This window comes from Phalacrocorax aristotelis, chromosome 16, assembly GCF_949628215.1.
Source record: "Phalacrocorax aristotelis chromosome 16, bGulAri2.1, whole genome shotgun sequence".
Lineage (NCBI taxonomy): Eukaryota > Metazoa > Chordata > Aves > Suliformes > Phalacrocoracidae > Phalacrocorax > Phalacrocorax aristotelis.
The window spans coordinates 13,164,783-13,189,240 of record NC_134291.1 but is presented as its reverse complement, the minus strand read 5'-3'; the positions used below and the strand labels follow the sequence as shown (position 1 = coordinate 13,189,240).

Here is a 24,458-nt window from a genome sequence, read left to right as displayed (position 1 = left end):
GAGCTCCCTCAGGTTCTCACTGCTCTGTCCCGGCTCCAGCCCGTCACCACCCTGCCCACCGCCGCCTCCCGCGGGACAGCGCCGCTCCTGGGGCAGCTCACGGTGCCTGGGGGGAAGCCGCCCCCCGCACGCGGCTGGACCGCAGGCCTGCCAGGCGCCACCACGCCACTCAACGCGCACCTCGCCCCACCGCCGAGCTAAATCACAGTTCAGAGTAACAACGTGAAAATCCTTTGGGATCCTACAGAACCAAGGTCCCCAAAACCTGTCAGGGAAGCGGGGCAGCACCATTTGGAGCTTACGGCCTCCCGCCCTTAGTGGAAGGGCTGTACCCATAGGGTGGTGGGTTGTTTCGGTTTTTGTTTGGTTGGGGATTTTGGGGGGTGGGGTGGGGGGTGGGGGTGTGGTGTTGGTGGGGTTTTTTTTTTGTTCTGGTGATTTGGTTTTGTTTTTTTAAACACACTCACCGTGGCTGCTGCATATCAAAGCATTAACATTTATACCCAGGCCTCAAGATGCACAAACGTTAAGAGGCCACGCAGCAGCCTTTGCTCCAGATCCACAGAAGGAGGCAAGGACAGCCTGCAGGTAGTGTTTCCACAGGTTTATAAACCTGATAAATACAAGTATAACACCCTGCCCACCACAATGGGGCAGGGGAGAAGGGAAGGGTGCCCCGTTGCTGAGAGAGTGCCGACTTGTACGTGGCAGCTGGAGAGTCCACGACTGCTGGAGATTTATGCCGATGTGTCAAACAGCTTCTCAATCATCTCCCCCACCTGGTCGACCTTGTATTTGATGTACTTCTCAGGGTTCTTGGTAAAGGGCACATTGCCATATCTGCAAAGGACGACAAACCCACGTGACAAACCCAGCAGAGACCCCCACAGGCCCCTTCTCTGTCACAAATCACCCCACCCCAGCACATCGCACTGCAGTCTGACAGGGTATCTTGTAGGGAGCGAGTGACTGGGTTACAGCTGGTCTCCTGAGTTTTACATGACTAGCCCAGGGTGGCTCAGAGCTCTGTGCTAGCCAGAACACCCGCACTCACCCTGGTCAAGGAATCAGGGTGACAGCAGACGTTCGCAACTAGCAGAGCTCAGCTTGGGGATGTTTTAGTGCGCAAGGTAGAGAAGCTAAGACAGGACAGCAGGAAAGTGCCTCGGCTCAGGCTGCTGTAGGCCCCAAAGACCTCAGTAAATCCAAAGAGAGGATAATGTTGCAAGAGGTCATCACCTGTTCAAGAAGGCACCATAGGTCTCTTTCACGATGGTTTTCTGTGCCCGGCGGATTTTGTCCCGTTGCTCCACGTCTGGGATTGCCCAGGCCTTCTGGATCTTGCACAGCTCTTCCAGACCGTCATTAAAACCCTGTCCAAAGTAAAGCTCAGTGAGCGTCCTGTCTGCAGTCACGTGTCTGTACTGTGTCTGATGTTCTTCCCCTCCACCGCTGATCACCAACAGACAGGTCTCCTCCTTAGGCAGATCTTTGGTCTGACTGTCTGTCCCAATGAACTAGGGGATGTTCTTACGCTGTCTAATACTTCCTTACCTTAAAGCGCTCCTTTATCATCTGCCTCTCCTTATCCTTGAGCTGCAACAAGGAGGGAAAGGATTTTATTTCATCTCCAGAAATAAATTCCCAACACCAGTGTTTGCCAACAACTCCCCATCCAACCCTAGTAATAGCCTACCTACTTGGCTTGAATTCCCTCCCCTAAAGCAGGGAGGGGAGAAAGCTGCAGTGAGCAGCACATCCTACGTTCAGCAATTGGCTTTCACCTGAAGTAGGTTTAACAAGGGTAATTTTCAGCCAGGACAGACATAAAAATAGACTTCTATGATGCTTCCAGCCCTTTCTAAGGGAAGGTCTCAGGGTTTTGCAAATCCAAAATAGAAGTATCTGGCTGAGGTGAGAATATAAGAACGGAGGCAGAGGTTAGAAGACTTGTATGGATCTGGGGCAGGGGAGATTAGAAGGCAGTGCTGCTCCCTGCCTTGTCCCAGCCGCAGTATTCACTCTGCAGAGCAATACTGGCGTGAGATAAAAAGGTTTCTGGGAATTTTTTTTAATATGACAAAGGAGAAGATGTTTCCAGCAATTTATATAATCTCAAAACCATCCTTGCCCATCCTCTCACCTTCACTCCTGGTTGAAAGACAGGCAGGTTTCTCTCCAAGATGTAATCTGTCACCTTCAACCAGCTGCATGTGAAATGAGATAGCAAAGAGGCAGAGAGGAGTCACTCACACCTCACCAGAACACCCACGTCTTCACCCTTGACCCAAAGGCCACCCCAGGCAATACACAGCCCAAAACTTTCCACGGTGACCCTTCCCAAGTTAGATTAACTGCTTGGAAACCAAAATACTTGGCTTTGGTTTTAGACAAGTTTCTGGTTTAGGCTAACCTCTCCCACTGCTCCAGCAGCACTGGCTCCCAGGGAGCTCTCAAACCGACAAAACCAAGGGAAGAGGGCTGTCACCTGACCTGCGCTGGTAGGTCTGGATCTGCTGTTCAATGAGCTCCCGGTAGGACCTCTCGGCTGTCTTCTGTGTCACAGCTACCAGTGGCATCAGCTCAGACCTGAAAGAACAGAAAACCTGAGGAAATATGCGAGCCGGCTGCTCTCAGGGCTGCTCACAGGATAGCAACATTTCAGGCCCCTGTCAACAAGTTCCTTTCTGCCCTTTATGATAAAAGAGATCTTGAAACGCACAAACTGGGAGACAGAAGCTACTCCAAGTTACTTTCCAAAGCCATGTCCTCAGTCCTCCCAAGATCAAAGGATCCTCTACAACCTAAGGCATCTCTGATGCTTTTATGTTCCACGCTCATGTAATGCGATGTTTATAATAGTGCAAAGCTTTCAAAAGGGCAGTTTCAAGAATGGAAGAAAGAGCAGAGATTAGACAGGCCAGCAAGTAAATGCACTCAGTGCAGATCTCTGCACCAAAACCATGCTTAGAACCAGCCTGGACTTCAGGGGGATTTACCCAGGTACACACTTACTTTTCCAGAGATTTCAGAATGTAGTTGTAGTTGTTGTGCAGAAAAATGGCACTCAAAGCTGGGTCTTCATAAACTTTGGATTTACTAAGAAGGTTAAGCTGCAAGTTGCCCAGCACTTTACCTTAAAGAGGGAAAAGCAGAGAACAAGAAGTTTTGTACTTAAGTTTCTCGTTCCCAACAATGCCAACCGAGCGCTCTGTACCGTCGCTGTGGGCCCACAGCAAAGCAAAGAGCTCAGCCCCAGCTGCGTGTGCAGACAAGGGTACAATCACTTGTACTTAACAATCCTACAAGCCTTATGAAAATCTTTCCCCAGCAAGTCACCATAACCTCTCTGCGAACTAGTGTCTTTGGTGCAACTGACAAAACAGTTGTGTTCTGAGTTCAGAATAAGCCCCAGGACCAGCATGGGCGATGAGACACGGCCTGACCACAACACAGGCTTGGATCTCAAAGAGGCCAAAGGACCTGATCTCCATTGTAAGAGATCATCGCAAAGGAGTACTGTGAACTCACCATCTTACTGTTAAATGCAGGATCAAGATTCTACAGAGCCCCTTTACAGAGCTGGGAGCCTGTGTAGGGTTGAAGGTGCAAAGCTCTGGGTGAGAACGGTTCGAGGTGAGCTGCTGCACTGTGCTTTGTCCCGTCTAACTCTAACAGTCAAACTCCCAGTTTCACCCTTTTTTCCATCCCTCCCATCAGACTCCAGCTCAAACATGGAAAGATCATGCGGAGTAAGAGACACGGCCTGCACCCTTCACCCAAGAACGAGCTAGGGGAAGGACAGCCAACGGGGCAGAAACGGGAAGGTGTGCAGAGTACTCACAGATGTAGGTGCTCAGCAGCCGCCTGCTGAACTCTGAACTGTAACTACTGGCTGAAGAGCTGGTCTCTGAAAAGAAAAGAATCTTAGGCCAGTTAACAGGCCATGGGGAAGGGGGGTATGTGTGGTCAGCCTGCCTCTATTCAAACAAGCCTTGTCCCTGTTGCTATGGAATTAGTGCAGAGCTCCTGTCGACAGTGAAATTAGCTCCCTGCTTCAGTGCTGACTGTCTGCAGCTTCTCCAGGGTGAGGGTGGAAGAGCTCTGCACCCCGCAATCCTTGTAACTGCATTGAGTGCTGAGCACCCCAGCAGAAATCTCTCCTTCCTAGTGCTCAGAGGACATCCTCTTGTTCAGAAATTGAGTCATTAAATACATCCTCCCCCTCCTTCCACCACCACCTGAAAAGGGTTTGTATGCACTAGAAATTTGCTGTCAGAGAACAAACGAGCTGGAGCTGTTAACAGCAGGCACACAACAGTAATTGAAACAAGCAGAAAGCTCTGGAAAGTTTTAGCCATCCCCATGGTTGCTGATAGGGCCCTGCTTGGCTCCGTACAAGGGACTGCGCCAGCATGAGAGCCTGCCCTTACAAGCAACGTCTCTGGGCTGGCACATGTTCCTCTGCCTATGCATAAGCAATAGCTTTCTGCCCTCAAGGGCCTGTGGGCTTGGGTCCCACAGGACACGTGGGGTAGCTATCTCCTCCCCCCACCACAAAGCTTGGCAGCCAGGCCTAGTTCGGGTGGTCCGAGTTCATAAGCACCCCATGGGAAAGGCCTCGAGGCTCCTGTTGCCGGGAGTTGGACAATGAGGAGCCGAGCACACATGGGATAAAGCATGATACCAGCTGGGCCAATTTGCTACCCGTGCCAGAGAAATTCAGTGCCATGAAAGTGTCTTTAGCCTGTTTCAGCTCATGTGGCATCCCTCATTGTCTGCTGGTGACAAGCCCTCCCTATTCTCTCCAGCCCCCTGGCAAGAGTTAGTTACCCTCCCTTTTTTCTCTTTTCAATTATGTGTTAATTTATTTACCACTCCTGGGGGATAAAGAATTAACATACATCACCAGAGTCCAAGGCAATATGAACAGGTACGTGTGGGTAAGTCTGCTTACCTCTGGGATCTAAAGGAATATTGTATGTGTCCCCAAGAACTACAAAGATTAGGCAGAGCAGAGAGAAAAGGGGAGGGAGGAGAGAGAAAAAGAAACGCAAAGTGCAAAAAGACAGGTTAGAGACCACCATCCCTTTGAGAACAAAGCAGATATTAACACAGAGCAGCCAGACAGCTACACAGGAGAGCAGGCAGGAGTCCCTCCAAGGCCACAAATGGAGTGGAGACCACAGAGGAAAGGCAGAGTCTAACCTCCTTCCCCTGCTAGAGACACTGTTCCTATTTAGCAAGACGCTTCATATTCAAAATCAGTTCAAACCCACTTTCAAGGCAAAGGAAAGCTTCCCCTCATGCCAGCAGCAGTTTACTGGTCCTTGAAATGAACTGCAGAGCCGACATAACCTTCCCAAGAACCCGAGCAAAGCCATCCCACCCTCACTCCACACTTTAGCATCCCTGCATGGCTACACAGGGCCCTAGAGCCCTTCAGTGGGCAAGAGCAAGAAACTGGCAGCACTGCATTGACTGATCAACTTTGCTTTTGCTGCCACTTGAGGAAAACATTGCAGAAAACACTGCATTTATTTCCTACCACTCGGGATCATGGGGGGAGTTCTCTCACCCAACCCCAGACACCCACACTGGAGCCAGCAACTGGAGGCTGTCATTACAGAGGCACCCCTGGGGCAGGTCACCACCCCCCCCCTTAATCTCCACTGACAGAATCACCTCTGATCTGACGATGCTTGGCCCAGGGTGATGCCAGGTCCACAGCTGGACAGGGACCACAATTTCACCAACATTCAGCAAACAGCGTCACTCAAAATGAGAGCAGCTCTGCTCTGCGTGGGTGCCCCATGTTGAGCCAGGCCTAGCTTTTGGAGCAAGCGACAGAGCTGTTTCTGCATGAGAATGACACCAGCAGATGCTCCCTAAGGCCTGACTGCAGATGGAGAGAATACAACTCACAGTACTTGGATTGTGGGTCATCTCATGGCTCTGAGGTACTACACGTCAGCCTAAGTTACCAGATCTGTTACAGTCACGCTGACTTCAAGCTTTAATAATTGAACAGACTGCAAAGAGGCATTTTTCTCAAGCTGTCTTTACACAGCAGGATCCCTCTATACCTGACGGGACGACCAGCCACAATTAAAATGGAAATGGCTTGTGTGTCATGGTATGGTCACATTTTGTTATGTGACCAATATAAGAAAGCCTATGCTACCTTTTGAATCAGCTCCTATGGCAGATGTCTACAGCATGACAACAGTCAAGACTTTGAAACAACAGTGTTGACATCACCATTCAGTGAAGGACATGGGAAACAGTTGGTTTCTCCAAGACAAAACTCAGACCACCTCCTTGGCCAAGGAGAGAGTCAAGGCCTGCGAAGCTCTGAGCACACCGAGCCTGCAAGTGGCAAGGGCACAAGGCAGTGACTAGAGGAGAGGTGGCAAGAAGCAGACACATCCTTGCCTGAGTTAATTTAGAACTGGCAGAATTTTCCAAGCAGGAATTGCAGCTGAAAGTCTGGAGGCAGCTGTGAGCTTCCCCCTTCCCCTGCTCTCCTAATGGGCTCCCCTAACCCTCTCCAAACACCTGCTAGTGGCCTGTGCCTCCTCAGCTCCCTGCACCCCCTGCATCTCCAGTTCTCCACCTCTCAGCCTGCTCTACTCCAACCTACCTGAAAGCATGAGCTCTGCCGAGGCCGAGGGCTCACTAGAGAGCTGGGAGCCGCTGCTCTGCACAGAACCAAGACTCATGCTCTAGCTGATATACAGCAGCATCCTGTTACATGAGGCAGCAGCTCTCAGCTTCTGATCTATGTATTTCTTTCTGGAATTAGTCTCTTTAGCATCCTGGAGAGCAGAGCTAAACCTTGTCTCTACTAGGGCGTGTGGCACACTAATAGCTCAGGAGTCCCAGCTTGACAATGGCTAGAATGCTGAGGAGAATATTCTTGCTCCTGCTGTTATATTCCTACCAGAGGATGTGGCAGAGAAAGGCAGCAGTTCACCAACACCCAACCTAACTAAAGCTAGCTCAGCTGGACCAACCACCCTCACTCCAGTACAGTCACAGAGGACCAGCCCAGTGTCAGATTTAAAGCTAAACGACCAAGGCACCCTCTCTTGATACCACAGAGCACATCAGCAACAAACACCATGCCAAGAGTACCTGATTGTATCACATGTGGAAGGTCAGCAGGGAAACTCTCTGCATCCCCTGGAGCTCTCCAGATAACCAACTATGTGGTCATGGCACATTGGAGGACAAGACAAACCACAGGGTGAAGGACAGGAGGAGAACAAGCTCACAGTGCATGCTAAGGTTTGATCTTTTTAGGGAAGGTGTCCAGACAATCTGGGGAAGGAACTGCATGCCCAAACAAGCCCCATGCATGTATGTACCTTGCGATGCCAGCATGGCACCCGCTGTCTCCTGGAAATCCAACAATTGCTGTAGGAAAAGGATGGCCTGGAAGGAAGGGAGGGAAGTTATGAGCAACTGACATTGGGTCTCCTGTGCTCTGCTATTAAGGATCACGAAGGACCACTTGTCCCCCCACACTTAAAATCCTTCAAGAAACAAACCACTACACTCTGAGTTGCTGGGTTTTACCCACACAGTCACATCATGGCTTAGCAAGGGTAACTAGCTAACCAACCTGTAGAAGCCAGTTAATTGCCCTTCCAATACCAAGACAGCTTAACTGAAGAAATTTCCCTACTGGTCTTTTTAAAACCTCTTCAGAGCCTGTTTTTAACAAAGAACGGTTCAAATCATCATCACATACGTTGCTGGTGAGTTCATGAACTGTCCCATCTTTTGGCATGTTGTATTCCTTGTCCGGGTCATTCTAAGAAGGGAAGAGAGACGTAAGGTAAGCATGTAAGGAAATTGAAGGCATCTACAACACAACTGCTGCTGCAAGCAAGCTGTAGGCTTGTTTATCCAGCCTCTCTCAACATCCTCAGACCTGGCTCTTGCAGTGCCATCTCCTGGTGCTCAGAAACCACAACTCCCATGCACTGGCAGCTCAGAACCACAGGGTTTTGTTCAGCATGTGACCATCAAATGTTCAGCTCGCCTACCAGGCAGTGCATTCACCAAGCCCATCTTACAGGGACAGTTTGACATGAGTCCTCCAAAACTTTTCAAGTCAGCAATTTTCCTTTCTTTTTAAATAGGATTGAATTCTGAGGTTGACTTGATATCTGCAGAGGTCTGGAAGCTCATGTCATATTATCTGTAGCATGCATGTTAACAGTCTTAGGCAGAGGCTTTCTGTATTTGAAATCAGCACCAAGCATTTGGTATTTGCAGCTGACCATCCAAAACGATCCAGCAAGCTCCTGCTTCAAAGTCAGAAGCTACGTGGTCTCATGGAAAGCTGAAAGCTAAACTAGGGGTTCTGCTCAGAAAACCCTTCTTCCAAGCCTGCTGGTCTTGCCAGAGAGAACATTGAGGAGAATCCTACCTTAATGTTGTCTGCAAACTCTTCCAGTGCCTTCGCACCAGTGGTCTCCATGGAAGTGATGAGCCCTGGCAGCTTGTTCTTAGTGCCTGCTGCAGTTCCCTGGAGCAGTTCAACAACACATCAGAAAAGGAAAACAAACAGTATCTAACTTTCATCCAGCACCTGCCATCCCCAATCCCCCACCCCAGCACCTCATTCTCAACACTCCATGTGCCAGAAGAATACCTACAGCACCATAAACAACATGTGAAATCCTGCATTCTTCTGCCAGCCAGAACGGGAAGATGTTGTGACCCTAACGATGACTGGGACCTGCTACCTCTCGTGTTTCCTCTTACGCAGTACCTGATACAGGAGGCTGGTGCATCAGTCACCAGCTGGAAGCAGATGGAAAGGAGCCTTGCTAAACCTGGATGCCATATTTGATACCTGGAGAACCCTGTGACACGGTCCAAGCAGGCTCTCCTCAGAGCAGCCCACCTCCCAGAGGTCAGCGAGCACAGGCTAAACTAAGCGCAACAGCATCAGAGATGAAACACCTCAGAGGCCATGTATGCAGCACAATAATGCAGGCGGCTCATCACTGGGTCATGACTTGAACTGAAAAGAACCGCTGCTGAGAGATCTGCTGAGAGATGCCGAGTTGCTGGTTCACCATCACAGAAAGGACGGTGAACCTCCAGTCCATGCTGGAGGACAGAAGCAGCAAGGCTTTATTCAAAGCCACTGTGATAACCCCTTTCAAGAAGTTCTCCAGACAACTCAAGCCACAGGACCCTCTCCAATTCCATCATGCTTACCTGCAAGACCTGGTCAAATTCTGGCTTCATCTGCTTAAGATGCTTAAGGATGGGAAAGATTGTGAGCACAGCCGAATAGTCGTGTCGGATAATGGCTTTCCGGGCAGCTGAGACAATGTTATCCCCCTCCATGATCAAGTTGTCTAATGACTCCTGCAACAAAGCCAGAGAGTCAGAAGGAAGCAGCATGACTTTTGCCCAGGCAGCAGAAGGGGCTCAATGCAGGACACCAGTTCATGGTGCCAATTTAGCTGGTGCTAAACTGGGTCATTTGCAGTACCCGGTGAGTGACTCTGGGCACCTGTTCTCCAGGGTCTGTGCAGGCCCCCGTTCCCTAAACGGGTCCTGGAAGACAAGCCCAGCAGCGGTGGTGCTCTTAGGCACCCACAGCGGTTGGTGGAATCCACAGCCCCACGATGAAGAGGACGGGGAAAAAAGACTTTGTGTGTATCCTTTACAAGAGAAGCCAAGCAGAGAGGCTCAACTGACCTGGATGAGAGAATCAAAGGTCTTCTTCTGGTGGTGCTCCGGGACGATTTCTGTCAGGAGCTGGTATTCGCTTTGGGCCAGTTTGACAAAGGCACTAACGCAATGAATGTACGCATCAATCTCGATGTCGAAGACGTCATCCCTCCCTGTAAGGGCAAGATGGCTTTGAGAGAGAATGAAATTTGCACCGAGCTTCCAGCAGCTCTGCTCACTCCAAGCCTTGGTTTACACAAGGAGCACAAGGTTCTCCTGGAAAAGGCAGCTCTGGCTTTGCACCCCTACTTGTGTGAGAACAAGAGTCATCTTCTCACCAAACCTGCCCCCTGGGTTTGTGCATGGGAAGCTACGCATACCCTGCAGGAGGCATGCAACGTCATCTGCAGTTCAGGAAACAGGTACATCAGGACACCAGCTCTTTCCAGCCTCATAACAGAAGGCAAGTTTGGAGCTCTTCTAGGATACAGACTAAATTTAATCAAGGGCTTGAACACAGAGTACTAAACTCAGGAAGGTCTGAGGTGAATTATTCAACATCTCTGCTTGTATTTTTAGAATTCCTTATCTCCATCCGTCATGCAGATGAAGAACTGCCATTCTGCATCAACATTTCTGGGAAATCGAGGCTGTCCTAGAAGGCAGCCTCTTCCCACAGGCAGAAACAGAAGATAAAAACAGGCAGATGAACATTTAAATCCTATGAAGCAGGAATATCAGCACAGCTAGGTGAGCTATCCGCCACACAGCGCTGCACACAAATGCAAATATTTGAGTCCTAGCATACGAACGTCTCGGACAAAGATCCATCAGAGAACCTCCGTGGTAGGCACAAGAAGTGCTGGTACAATACAACGGCCTGCACCAACTCATGCCAACCACCAGCTGGATGTGTCAGCAGGACAGACACAAATGGACTGACACCATCCTGCATTACTCAGACCCTCGTAGTAACCACTACAAGACAGTAAGATTACAGAGAGGCCTCCCCTCAGCTGCGGGTGGCTGCTGCTGCTCTCCTCCCAGCAACATCTGCAATTTTTCATGGAGAAAGAACCAGTTCTTCCCTACACTGACAGGCCCCTCAGGTTAATCTTTTAGAAAGTCATGGTCAGCAGGGGACACACAAATGTGATGTGGTTTTACAAAGTGCCTACGGAGGAGAGCGGCCCACTGTATTGCACACCACGTGTGATCCCTTTCCTGCTTGCTTCACTTCAGCACCAAACAAGCCAGTAGCTACCTATAGGAAAGTGCCCCTCAGCATGGTGGCCACCAGTCTTTGGTTGGACAAAGTTGGGGTCCCTGTTTGAGGGCTCGGGGTGTGCTTTATTAGTAGGAGTGAATTCTACTGAGAAGAGCCAGAGCTTCTTAGCCAGAGAAGGCCCATGCTCCAGGACTGCCCATGTAGATGAACAGCCACTGGCTACAAAACTACTGTGAAACATGCTGAAAAGAAGGGATGTTAGCCAGCTTGTTATGAAGTGACAACATGGTACTTACCAGCAGCCGGCCCATGCTTGTCGCTCAGGGTATCGGAAAGGTGTTTAACTCGTAAATCATGCTCATGACCTAGTGAGATGTCAGCCGGCACAAACAGAAGGCGCAATTTATCCAGGGTGGTTACAGCATGGATGCTCACACTGGCTGGAAGCCGCTTCAGGCTTGGCTTATTTCACCTGATGGACACTTTTCCCTACACAGTCCCAGGAACGCTACCTGACCAAATCCCTTTGTCGGGCTATGTAGCAGTAGCAACCCTTTGAAACCTGATGAGAAGTGTGAGGTAATTTGTTGGGCTACAGGAGTCCCTTGAACCTCCTGCCGTATGTTCTGAAGGGGTAGCAGGCACCAGAAGCCCAATCTGTACCCGCAACCATTACAAATCCAAACAAAAAGTCCATCTCCTGCTCAGCACAAGTATTTTTTTCCCCCCAAATGAGTGATGTTAGTTGCCATCTGGGATTCAGTATACTACAATGTACGTGCTGAAGAGATCTACATACACAGTGGTAGATCTTACAGATGCTTTGAAGCAAGTGACCTCTTCTCCCTTATCTGGTACAACCTCTTGGAGCAGAGGAGATCGGAATAAAGATGACCACCATTTAGGTAGGTCTCCACAGAGATGATGTACAGGCATGATGCACCGAGCTGGCTGTGGTCTGACACTTCAGCATCAGGTTTGGAAAGGTCACTAGGAAATAGAATGTCTCAAAATCCAGGCAAAAAGAAAAAGAGAACAGAAACACCACAAGCAGATGTCATCAGAGCAGAGCTTCCATTAGCCAGGTGGCTATGGTGGGTCAACTGCTTTAAAGTAACATTCCTTTCCACCTGTGCTCATGTTTACAGAGACTTTGAAATTCAGACACTAAATTCAGAAAACTAATTTGGTCCTCCTGCATCTCCTTGGTTCCCCAAGGATGGCTGTACCCATCCAACGCTCTCCACCAAGCACTAGGCTAATGGAAGTCCCACCTGGAAAAGCAAGGCTGATACACAGAGAAAGTCAAGGGTGAAGTAGCTAGAGCTGTGATTACCTTCCATAGGAATGAGGTTAGAGGCCCCCTTTTTCCCATCTAGACCATGCTGAGAGTACTGTTTCAGAAGGTTCTGAGCCTTACGGATCGTGCCTGTCACCAGAGCCAGAGAGAAGAGACAAGAAGACCTGGAAAATGAGTGAAAGAAAACAAACCCAGAACACCAGCCCTCCACCAGCAAGTCACCTGGGCCCAGCGAGAGGGTGCTGGGCACCAATGAGCATGCTCAGTACAGGAACCTGAACCCCAAATTCATGGCCAAGTGTGCAGATACAATGGCATTTCCAGACTGTTTCCCTGCTTTGAGGGTGGGGCATGAATTCCAGCCAGGGTTACAGATTCAGGGAGTGCTCAGATCAGTTTGGTGAGGTGGTGTGGCTGGGTGAGAAAACATGATCAGAGAAGGGAAGCAATGAAGCATCCTTCCCTGTAATTTTAAGGGTTTATTTAAGCCGGTACTCTGCATTCAAGCATACAAGGTTTGTTGCTTTTCCTCAGCTGTGGAAGCAGGGTTGTGCAGTACGGGCAATTCCTGTCGGGCAACACGTTGCCCGCTCCCTAGAGCCACAGTCGCAGCCGCTTGGGTAGAGCTGCCGAAAGAGGAGCCTGTCCGAGGGGCATTTTCTGAGCATGTTCAATATAGACCCATCAGGAGCCCCACAGCCAAGACAAGGAATGATCTCTGGTGTTACAGGAAGCGATAAAAGGGTGACAACCTCTAGGCTCAAGAGAGCCATTGCAGCAGCGATTCCCATCATAGGAATCACAGAATAATGGATGCTGCCCACCCATGTCTAACTCGCATTAAGTCACCCTAATCCCCAAGACAATTCTCTTCTAAGGAACTGCAAATCAATTAAAACCATGGAAAAAAAAAATAACACTGGGTTAAAAGATTTATACTTAACACACACAAAAAACAGACAGAACTGAACAAAAGCCAGTGCTGGATATACGGCTAGAAAGCACAAAACAAAGCATTAATGTGACAACTGAAGACTGAGCACTGTTTCCACATTAAAAGGTTAGTCGTCATGCAACAAGCTACAATTATCACAAGCACATGGACACCCTCTCACAGCAGAGCTTTGCTGTTGCCTGCACAACAGGGAGCAGAAAGTTTTGGGAAGGTAGAAGGAGTTTCTATAGGAGACCCAGATGAAACGGAACTGGGCTAAGCAAATGAAAAAGGATCCAAGAAATAAAAATTCTGCTGCCAAAATTAAGAATTGTTCTTCCGCTTTAAAGTAATAAATACTTCAAACATGGAGAAAATCCCTACTTCCACCAGTAAGCGTAAGCCACAGTGCAGCCTGGAAACGAGCGCTGGCTGCCTAAATGCTGAGGACCACTATCCTGAGGGGAAGCCCAAGCCCATACTGCTGCAGAACAGCATCCTGGGGTGCAGGACAGCTTCATCCCATAAAGGGATACACAGCAGGAGGAAGGAAAGCTCAGGTCCCCCAGACAGTGCGTCTCTAACAGGGGAGAACAGGAGAGGGGTTACCACTGAATTACCCAGCAGCCTTAATGTGGTGCACTTACAAAATAACAGAATACGATTCCTAAAGCATATTGTTTCACTGGCAACATTTTTCTTCTACCAGTTCAGAGTGTTCTCAACCACTTAGTAAAGAAAAAAAATATCATATCCATAAAAGACGTTCTTTTAGCAGGAAACGTCTCCCCTCTAGACCCACACGAGGGAGGTGGGAAGACTTACACCCTTGCTGTGCTGATGCATTTGCTCCCAGCTTCTGCCCTATGATCCAACGAGAGGGCTACGCCTCTTCTTCCAAGCTTCCCAACGCTCTTCACACCCAACGCTTCCACTTTATTCTTAGCTACTTTCAGACAAATAAAGAGCTTGGGCACAACAGCAAGTTCCTCTGAACAAGCAGAGCTGTAGCAAGCTCTGGAGAAATGCACTAAGCTCCTTCTTACTGCTGTTACCACGGCCCAGCTGATGCAGAGCAGCTCAATCCAGGGTACTGTTCTACCAGTTCTTTCATCCTTCCCACTTCCAAACATTAAGGGGGAGAGAGGGGAAAAAAAAAAAAAGAATAATAAAGAGGGTAAATTGGTGTGAAAACCAAGCAGACAGTACGACTGCTGCTGCTGTCAACAGGATCTCACTTCACAGGTATGCAGTGCACACCTCCACAGCCCACCCCTGACAGTTTCTTCTCAGATGAGAGCTGGAACACCTCTGCTGCGTTGTATTTGCATAAGCACCATTACCTGTGTTTGTGCCGACACACACAAGTGTTCCGTGTTCACGGGCATCACTTCAGTGCTGCTGTGTCCCTCTTACTTAGCAATGTAATTAGGCTTTAATGGATTCTAGTGGAAGCCAAATGCTTTTGTTCCATGATTGTTTTCCCTTATTAGGCAGCTCGCAAACCAAATGGGACTGTGTTTCAGCTCCTAATGAAAACATCACATTCAAGCTAGGCAGTGATCAATATGGGAAGCAGGAACAGGCTCTTTATTCTGCCACACAAAGACTCCACAGCCTGCCTTCAGGTAGCACCTCACCGCTAGGTAAACTGGAGCATTAAGTAAACTAGAAAAGGGCTCCCCTACAGATTGAAGAGAATCCCCAAAACCCCCAAAAGTAAAAAAAAAAAAGCCACCTGAAACTTTTGCTCCTGTGGCCCAATTGTTAAATAAAGTGGGTTTTGGGCACATATGAGGCTCAGCTTTCCAACTGCACATTGTTCTCTTGTTTCTCTCTTCTATCAGGCAGTTTTCTAACCAAACAGAAGGGCAACGCATCCTCTTTTCTTAAGTGCCAGCTGCAGGAATCTCTACAAAACTGGCTAAAGCTCTCTGGCTTTTGCCTGTGGGCAGCCAGGCTGGGTGCCCCTACCAGCACCGCCTGGCCCGATCCCTCCCTGGCACTGCAGAGCTGCTGCGCTGCCTGCTGCTCTCCAGCCAAAAGAGCACTGGCTCTACAGGCATCACAAGGAGCGATATTTTACATGCATACATTTGCAGCAGGATGATTTGGGAATCTGAATACACTTGCCCTCTGAGACAGACTGCTGACATTTCACACAGCAAACTAGTGGGGAAAAAAAACCCCACACCTACAGATTGCTTCATCAGTTCAACTTGACTTGGCAAGTTTCATTTAAGAGGAGACAACTCTGCTTTAGAGGCATCTCCAGCAGCCAGATTTTCAACTGTGTGCTGTAACAACAGGAGACAGCGCAGGGTGCACCAACAAATAAAACAATAACAGAGAGATGAAGACCCTCTGAAAGAACACATGGATATGGAGCGTGTTCTCCAGAATCAAACACAGTAGCTGGGGGGAGGTGGGGTCTCTGCCTTGTTACCCTGCCCCTCATACCTCACCTTCCCTTTAGCTGTAGCCTCTCTTGCACTTTGCTTTGTGGGTAAACAAGTTACAGCACATCAGATTTAGTTTGTTATTTATCCCTCACAACAGGTTAAAGTGTGCATTGGGGTGTGCGCTGGGATATTCTTCCTTAAGGAATGAGGAGATCAACTCACTTGTTGGAACCGTGAGAAAACCCTCTTGCCTGAAACCCAAATTGGCAGAACTTGACTTTATTTACTGAAGCAAGAGCACAGAAAAAAATTGCTTTGTCCATTAACTGAACAAAGGCTAAAACCAGGAGAATCAAACACGACCAGAAGAATATTGCTATGAAGAGGGCCATTGTGCCAGTGTAAGACCTCTACCTCAAGAGCTGTCCTTGAAAGCTGATGGAACTGCAGAAAAAACAGTGAATCTCTGCTCAAAGACTATTTTCTTCTCCATTTTTAATTTCACTTAAGTACAATTTAGTAGCCATAAGAGATGGCTGGTGTATGAGGTTTAACCACCCCTGTCCTTCAAGAGCTACAGTCTGGTTCTCTGTCCTTGTCCGCAGAAGACTGGAGATAAATTAGCCACTATTTTTTTCTTGAGATTAACACCACCCCAACAGACCATCTGAAATGTTTTTTCCTTCATACGCTGTCAGCTCTGTACGTGCTTTCAGACTGTGCTCTGTGCCTTCTACCTGGCCCATCTCACAAACTCCAATTAAACTGGGCAAAGAGACATTAAAAATCTCCTGGTAAATCTACACCTGAGAGATGTCACGGTAAGTAATTTCAGATGCCCAAATGCATCCATTCTGGAGGAACCTTGTTTGTAGGGGACAAATGCTTGTGCTCTCAAACACGTGGGCTCCTTTGTGTACTCTCTATGTGAGCATCCAAGATCTGAGGCATTAAAAAAAAAAAAAATCACTGGGATTTTTTTAATCTGCCCATGAAAAAAAATATCCTCCATCTCTGACTATTTACTTAGAGCACAGGGGAGACGTTACCATTTGGAAAGCTGCTCAGAAACGCTTGCTGACCGTGCTGACTTCACAGCAATCAAAACCCAGGTATCTTCTCAGTATTGGGCAATAACTGAGGATGAAATCTGAAGCATCCACAACCTGAGTTCCCCACGGCTCAGCTACAGATCCCCATCTGGCATCTTCCCAGTAGTGAGCTACTGAGCCACACAAAAATAATTTTTACCTATTGTAATCCTGCCGTTGGGCAGAAGCCACTGTTCAGCAGCTGAACACAAATGACTGCCATCGTGCTTAGGAGCAATTTTAAACACTGTTTTTCTGCCATCTGCAGCACAACTAGTTCTCCTTAGCAGGAGGATATTGTCCTCTACGGGTGTCCCAACACACCGAGGGCAAATTCTTACACAAATAACTACCTGCCAAAGCCCAGAGGAAAGCCAAGTGTTGGGTGAGACATCCCCTTTTCATGTGGTTCTCTGCTGACAGGGGAAAATTCACCAAAATTCACAGACTGACCGCATTCACCAACTGCAACTCGCACAGCAGCTTTCAGGAACGGCTCCAGGGCACAGCAGCAATGGCACAGATTGATTTTAGAAGACCAGAGGGGTGATCTCTGGACGTCACAGCCTTCCCCAGGCAGCCCTCCCTCTCCAAATATCCCAGGCACACCCTCTGCTTTAGCAAAAAGAGGCCCAGCAAAGCCTCTCCACGCACAGAAGTGAAGAGAGCGAGCACCAGGGCCAGCACACGCACACATAGACACACGTTACCTGGGATGAGGACTGCATTCACATCAGGATTATAAAAATAAACACAACACAATTAAAATGGGTATTTACTGTCCTCCTTTACCCCACCCCATCCACTTCCAGTCCCTACCCACATTTCTCATTATTTTCCTGAGACCAGTAAGAGTATTTGGACAACACAGGAACAAAACATTAGGGTGGGAGAGTATTGGCCAGGTAAACCCGCAGAAATATCAACATTTCTGACTTTCGTCACAATTACAGAGGAGACAAGAGGGTGCTGTGACACAGAGAGGGACAACATCACTGGGCTGCTGTGGGAGGTATGTGCTAGCTTTTGCTGGCCCTCCTTCTGGCCATGCTCCCGCTAGATGGCACATTTCAGAGACAGGACCTCCAGCTCCGGGCTCCGGAACAGCAGCGTGACCGGCCGCACCAGCTGCAGAAAACGCAGCAAAACTCCATTCTGAGGAGAGGCGGAAGAACCCGCCAGCCACATTCACAGCTCTTCCAAAGACAGGCCCAGGCAAAAGCTTTAACAGCCCTTCCACAACTCAGACAACTTTGGATCTCATTTCTGCAGGCACCTACCTAGTTCCCATCTCAACCCCTGACGAGTGCTTGGTTCCCCAGCACAGTAATAATTTATTCATAACTAATGATTGAAGCGATGAGTTTTATCAGATCTGCATTTTCTATTTTGCTGGTGCACAGCCTATATTCCATATCCCAAGGCCAAGGATAGGTGTTCTCAGAGCATATCCTTTTACAGCCCGCTCAGGTCTCTTTTCACTCACTGCCTTTGTTAAGGCAAGGGCCTTCTCTCCCCCTGTATACATGGCCCCTCTCCTCCCTTATGTTGCCAGAGAACAGACCTGATGGCTTGAAAAAGAGACACAAAGTGTCTGTAATCTCAATACTGAATCCAGGGCAGAGAAGAGGTGCGTATCTCTGAAATCTCACCCCTGCTCCTGTCCTAAAAGCATATTTTAAACACAGGCTACCTCTGCAGTGAAGAGGCCTGCAGATATGTGTTCTATACCCAGGCAAGAAGATACACAGACAGTGATCCCCCCTTCAGGGACTCACCTGGTCTCTTGACTGGCTTTTTGGTGGGGGTGTCCTTCCTTTTGTTCTGAATGGCAGGGGAATATGGCACCCCCGTGGAGGAGCTGTTCTTACGGAAATGGTCTTTCAGCCCCTTGATGGAACGGTCGAGCTGAACAGAGCGGATTTGGAAGTAAACGGTCATGAAATCTAAGGAGACAAGGTAGAAACAAGATTATAAGCAAACAAGGAACACTATATGGTAAAACAAACCTTTCCTGAAACTCTGTGCCCCTAAGGGGACTTAATAGCATTGGTGTAGAACCCCAGGTAAGCGTTCCTCCCAGAGCTTCCCCTATTTTCTTCAAAAACTACTTATTTTTCTTCTTCCTTCCCCTGCAGTATTCATTCCAGCCCTCCCACCGCACACACTAACTCTGTGCGCCGCTACCAAGGGCACCAAGAGTTGTGGAACTGATAGGAAACATTTGTGCAAGACATTGTCAATTCGACAGTCTCTAGACGAGAGACTTTATACACTTCTCATGATTCAGGACACTCAGGAACGAAATGAGGTCTTCATCATTTTAAAGCAGAATACAAACTGACTAACAAAATATGCTGTATATGCTTGGGTCGCCTTTGATCACTGAAAAATTCTTAAGCAGCTTTTAAAGAGGCTCGTCACACTTGGTAAGCACAGTAATCCCCACCAAGACATAAATCATTGAGGTGGGGGGGTGATTCTAGTAGCTACATGTATGTCAAAGTACAGGATTCCTGTAACAAGTGCACAAAGTCATTCACCCTAAAGGAAAAGTTAATAAAGGAGTATAAAGCTGTAGGCAGGTTTTGATGCGGCAGAACAGGAAAAAAAGAGACGTACTGACTTGAGCAAGTCTTCTGTGCTGCTTCCCCCACGCCCCTGTGCTCAGTCACGTTTAATACAAGAAGTTCTGTTCATAAATAGTTCCCAAATGGGAATAAGTGACCCATGCCTCATGCCTTTCTAATACCTGAGCACTAGATAGTTGCAGCTCCATCACAAGGCTTTCTGTTATAGAACAGACTACGCATTAAATGCATTAAGGTAATCTGTGCTTTATTTACACAGCTCTTTCTCTCATCATACCCACCAGGAGATCATTCTGTTCAACTGACAAACAATCACTTCAGTCTCACTACAAACACTGTAAAAAAAAAAGCAGGATCTTAAGGTGACGGAAAGGAGACTGAACTTCTCACCTAAGCGGTGCCTCTAAGGCAGTCACTAGTTCTCTGGTGCTGCTAGCGACCAGCAGTGCGTGGCTCGTGGTTTGTTAGCGCAGCAGCACGTGTGCAGAGGCTTCGCGGCTGAAGGAGTGTGACCTACAGCCAAGTGTGCAGTGCTACACACAGCCCTCGACACCTACTTTTGGTCTCAGCCACACACGGTGAGTAGCTGGAGGGTGCTCACCTGATACAGAACTACAAGGGAACAACACGCACCACTACCAACCTTGATTCCTGCCGTTTTCCACCAGCCAGCCAGAAATGCGGATGATGTCATGCAGGACACTCTCCGGGAGGTGCTCCAGAGACATCTCCTCCTGCGTCTCCATTTCATCGTCCCCGCTGATCAGGTCCAGGATGAGGACGGGTGGGACCGGCTTGGTGTGTCGCGTCATCAAGTTGCGGAACTCCGATTCCAGGGACTCCTTGCCCCTCTCAAAAAGGGATTTCTGGCACAAAACAGCAGGACAGAATCAGCACAGTAATCAGTCACTCAAAAGTATTTCTGCATTAGAACACACCTCCTGCAGCATTTCTAACTGCTATCAAGTACCACATGCTTCAAACTCCAACAGCGTCTGTAACCAAGAGACTTTTAAAGCGAATTAAACTAAAAAAATGCTTGGGAGTCGCTCAGTCTTCAAGTGGGATTTAAACAGATCTCCCGTTCTGTTCAAGCAGCTGAAGGACTGACAAGAGCTGCTCAGGAGGAGGTTCAGTCAGCTCCACCACACGTGCAAGACATGCTTTCAGAAGTCCTACTGGCACAATGCACAGAGAGAGCAAAACGCCAGAAGCAGAAATGCTGCTGAGTGCAGGCTTAAACAGAAGCCAAAACAATTGTCTCTTCAGCTGCTCCCAAACACCTTCTTCACCAGGCAGCAAGCCCACCAGCCTCTCACAGCAAGAGGGCAAGTAGCAGGGCTACGTCTGTCCCTCTCTCATCCACGCCATGTTCCAGACTCACGACCTACCACGCGATTCAGCTCCGGGCTGTCCGGATTGTTGTCCTGGAAGTATTCCACTGCCTTCTGGATTTTGTCCATGCAATTCAAGTATTCCTCCAGCCTCCCAGTGGGGCTGAAAATAAAACCAAAACTAAAAAGCAGTCCCCCAAGAAGCAGAGAAAGAAGATATCAAGGAAGCACCAGACCAAATTCAGGATCAAAATAACAAGGAAAATTTCAATTCCCTTTTCTCCGACTAGGAGGAGATCATGGGATTCCCTTTTGCCTCCACTCAAGGCCACAGCAGAATAGCCGATCCACGCAGCAAGTGCTGAAGTACTGATGATTGAGCAGCACATGACTCTCGGCCTCGCCTTCCTCTCCCAGTCAGGCCCTGATGGGAAGGTAGAGGAAGCTGCACATCCCACCCCAGAGAAGGTCCATCACAACCCCCTTCTGGAGACTGAAAGCAGGCTCCAGAACAGTTCTGATTCATGCTGGATGCAGCAACACCACCAACAGGGCAGGAAGAACCTTTAGGAAAAGGCAGAGGAAAGAAAAGAAGCCACTGATGCTCATGAGATTCATATGGCAAGAGTCACCAGTGCAGAGTCTGAGCAGACTTTGCCTGCTCGGGATTGCTGAAGGTCAAGTCAGGCAGCTTTATTGGGGACTGAAGGTGGGAAAAAGAGCGTGGGAAGGGCAAAGGGAACATGATGAGTGTGTGGAGTCAGCTCCCCTACCTCTATCCCAAACATTCAACAGGATTAAGCTCCCTCGCATGATCTAGCTGTTCAACTCACCCTTCCTTTATGATCTTCTCTGTGTCCTTAGCCACATGGTAGTAGCTGATGACGTGATCCAAGCAGGACAGGGTCTTCTCCACATTCTCCTGCAAGCGCTGCAGGTTCTCTGTCTGTTTATGGACAGGGATGATCGAGTTCTCCAGCTTCATCAAACGACTTTCAAAGGAGGAGAGGATAGAAACCTACAAGCCAAGAGAGAAACAGAGAGCTGAGGACGTCCTTCCATGTGGATCCATAGAGCAGGGTAGTAGTTAGAAAAGGGGAATTAGGCACCTTCAGATCCCATCTTCTCTTTTTGGGCTTTGTTACTAATTTGCCACAGCTCCTTAGGCAGGCTGTTTAATCCCTCTATGTCCCAATTGCTATTACTAACCACAAAACAGATCACCTGCTGTACAGAGAAAAGCCAATCTTGAATTAAATGTTTGCAAAGCGTGAAGATAGTGTTCCAAAACCAAACTAAGGAGGAGCAAAATTTTATTTGACAGCAGAAAACAAATCCATAGGAATTGCCTGGAAGCGCCCCAGGTAAAAAGAGCAACAAAAGCATGAAGCAGCAGCCACTTTGTTCCACACCACCAAGAACCAAACATAAGATACACAACAGGGAGGCACAGGACCAGTGAAGTGAGAACCTTCTTCTCCATCACAGACATTCAGTTTTTAAAAAGGATTGTGATATTGCTTCTGAAAGGTGGAAAACCTTAGTACGCTCATAAAGGGTGCCTTAATATCATCTTTTCTAGGCCAAAATTATTTTCAAGATTCACTCCTATGTTATGTTTTCCACACTTCCCTGGCAGCGCCAGTCTTAAGTCTTAACTTTCACAAAGCACTGAGCCCAAAACTGGACATAGTACACTAGCTGAGGGCGAATGAGTAATTAGAGCACAATAATTACTTTCTACCTCTTAAACAGAATGCTCCCAAAATACAACTCCAAACGAGACCTGACTTTATGAGGCAATAACATGATGCCGTTGCACAAACTAGTCTGGGGTCTATTAATACGTCTTCCCAAGAGAGAGGACAGGCTGTAAGGAGACAAGGCCAAGAGCTCATTCGAGCCCTCATCTCCCCAGAAGAGAAGCTTAGGATTGAAATATTCATCAGTTTTCCCCTTTGCCCAGCCACTGAAGTGTAAAACACACAGAGCAAGTGGTTCATTACTCTGCATTCCTCAGATGGGCACAAGGACAGCCTTGAAAACATTCTCCTAAGAAAAAGTAAACCCAGGACCAGTATTAGGGCTGAACTTCAAGGACCACCTTACCATGTTCTTTGTAAGCTGGTCACTCTTCTCAAGGCTCTCTTTGATAAAGGACAGAGTTTCTTCTTCCTGTCAGCAGGATGAAAAATTCATCTTCAATTCTGAACACTAAGCATTTAAGTCACTAAACGTTACTTGCAGGTTTTTACAAGTCCTGGTAAACACTGCAGCAAACCGTGTTTGGTCTGACACTGAAGCCACATTTTAATATGCCACTTCTTAACAGAAATCGGGGCAACTGACCCAAGGTGAGAGACACATAACACAATGAGTGAGTTCTTTTATGGATTGCTCATTTCCCTTCAAGACCATGAACCCACGAGCGTTAGCACACTATGGTCACAGCACAAGATAAACCCAACACCTTTACCATAGAGGCACGCTGACCCACACCACGCATTTCCCTGCTACGGCACAACAGAGGTGCTGCAGGGGCACCCTCCAAATCCCACACGCAGCCATGAACTCAAGTGGCCAACGCAAGCAACCACCAAGGGCTGTTTTCAAGCCACTGAATCCCAGAGACTGGGGGGAACAGCAGCCTGCCAGGGCTGGCCATGCAGGCTGGGCCTGAGGACCTGAAGGAAGAGCCCACAACAGCAGCTGCCAGGCCCTACGAGGGGGGCAGAGACACCCCCTGACCCTGAGCGCCAGAGCCCCAGGCCCTGAGGTGGGCCTGGGGGTGCTGCCAGCCCCGAGCGGGGTGCCCAGGCCCTCCGGGGTCCCAGGACGCTCCCGGGCCCAGCGGGGACCTCCGGGCCAGCTCCCAGCCCCGTCTCCTAGGCAACGCAGGCAGGGCCCGGGCCCAGGCCCCGGCAGGGCCCGCAGCAGGTCCCTGGCCCAGTCCCACCTGCTTGAGCTTGTCCTCGATCTCCCTCCTGCGGGCCGACACCTCCTCGGTGGGGATCATCCTGCCGCGGGGTGCCGGGGCCGCGCTCCGCCACCCAGTCCCGCTGCGGGCACCCTCTTCCGCCCCCCCGTCACTGCCGCGGCGCCATCTTGGGAGCGACAAGACACACAGAGCATGCGCAGCACGGCCAGCCACCATCTAGAGAGTGGCCTCCGCTTAAGTAGGGGCCGGGAAGGCCCGAGCCGCCAGGCGCATGCGCCACTGTCCCAGAGACGAGCGGGCGCATGCGCACTGCCCTCCGTACTGGCCCGTTTGGGGTGGCAGGCGGGCTGCGCCGCCATGTTGGGAGTGGCCTGGCCGGTCTGGTGGTGGTCCACTGCACCGTTAGGGCAAGCCCGGCTCCCCGAGGCCGCCATCCCCACTAGGCCTGGCCCAGCCGAACGCCTCGAAGCCCACTATCAGCGACATCCCCACAGGACACGGGGTCCCCACCCAATTTCCCCTGTGCCAAGATGCTGGGGCAGCCAGGCCTGCTCTGCCACACACCTGGGGGGAGAAATGAGGTGTGGAGGAAGATTACTGGGATTTGGGCCCAGGGGAATGAAAGTGCACAAATTTGAATATGAATTATGGACATGTTGGCATTTGCAGGAGTGCAGGTTGCTCTACTCCCCACCCCCACCCCCCCCGTCCTGCAGCCATTTTCCAGAGCGAAAGGCTACCGCCACAGGGAAGCTGCCATCTTCTCCCTCCTGCAGCATAGGTGGGGACGGCTGGGTTTATCACACACCGGCGCACTTACAGGGCTCTGCATCCTCATAAAGCATGTCCAGCCTGGAGCAGGGAGCCGGTTTTATCAGTACAGTCCCAGCCTCCCACCGTCTCGTGCTGCTCTGAGGCAAGGCTCCTGCCGCGCGAAG

General features: G+C 49.3%; 1 protein-coding gene across 7 annotated transcripts; it reads right to left on the bottom strand.

Annotated features, from left to right (window-relative positions):
* Nucleotides 1–589: 589 nt before the first annotated feature.
* Nucleotides 590–23,741, bottom strand: EXOC7 (exocyst complex component 7). 7 transcript variants are annotated; one of them, XM_075111621.1, is made up of 21 exons: nucleotides 23,539–23,741; nucleotides 22,692–22,757; nucleotides 21,416–21,600; nucleotides 20,640–20,745; nucleotides 19,892–20,114; nucleotides 18,436–18,603; nucleotides 17,368–17,379; nucleotides 12,267–12,359; nucleotides 11,227–11,295; nucleotides 9,730–9,875; nucleotides 9,241–9,393; nucleotides 8,441–8,539; nucleotides 7,757–7,819; nucleotides 7,371–7,437; nucleotides 3,845–3,910; nucleotides 3,016–3,136; nucleotides 2,494–2,589; nucleotides 2,144–2,207; nucleotides 1,555–1,596; nucleotides 1,240–1,373; nucleotides 590–840 (listed from the first exon to the last, which is right to left on the bottom strand). In XM_075111621.1, the coding sequence occupies exons 1-21, from the start codon at nucleotides 23,734–23,736 to the stop codon at nucleotides 738–740; spliced, it is 2,274 nt and encodes a 757-aa protein (XP_074967722.1). In that variant the 5' UTR covers nucleotides 23,737–23,741; the 3' UTR covers nucleotides 590–737. The 7 variants fall into 7 exon arrangements, with proteins under 7 accessions (XP_074967722.1, XP_074967724.1, XP_074967726.1 ...); XM_075111623.1 differs by lacking the exon at nucleotides 11,227–11,295; XM_075111625.1 differs by lacking the exon at nucleotides 12,267–12,359.
* Between the last annotated feature and the right edge of the window lie 717 nt (nucleotides 23,742–24,458).

Bases quoted from the DNA above. Each gene is read 5' to 3' on its own strand.
- EXOC7 (XM_075111621.1), bottom strand. From the start codon at position 23,736: ATGGTGGCTGGCCGTGCTGCGCATGCTCTGTGTGTCTTGTCGCTCCCA. The intron at 2,208-2,493 runs GTCAGGTGACAG...TTTCACATGCAG, and splicing joins ATCCAGACCTACCAGCGCAG to CTGGTTGAAGGTGACAGATT. The intron at 1,597-2,143 runs GTGAGAGGATGG...TCCTTGTTGCAG, and splicing joins TCTTTCAACCAGGAGTGAAG to CTCAAGGATAAGGAGAGGCA.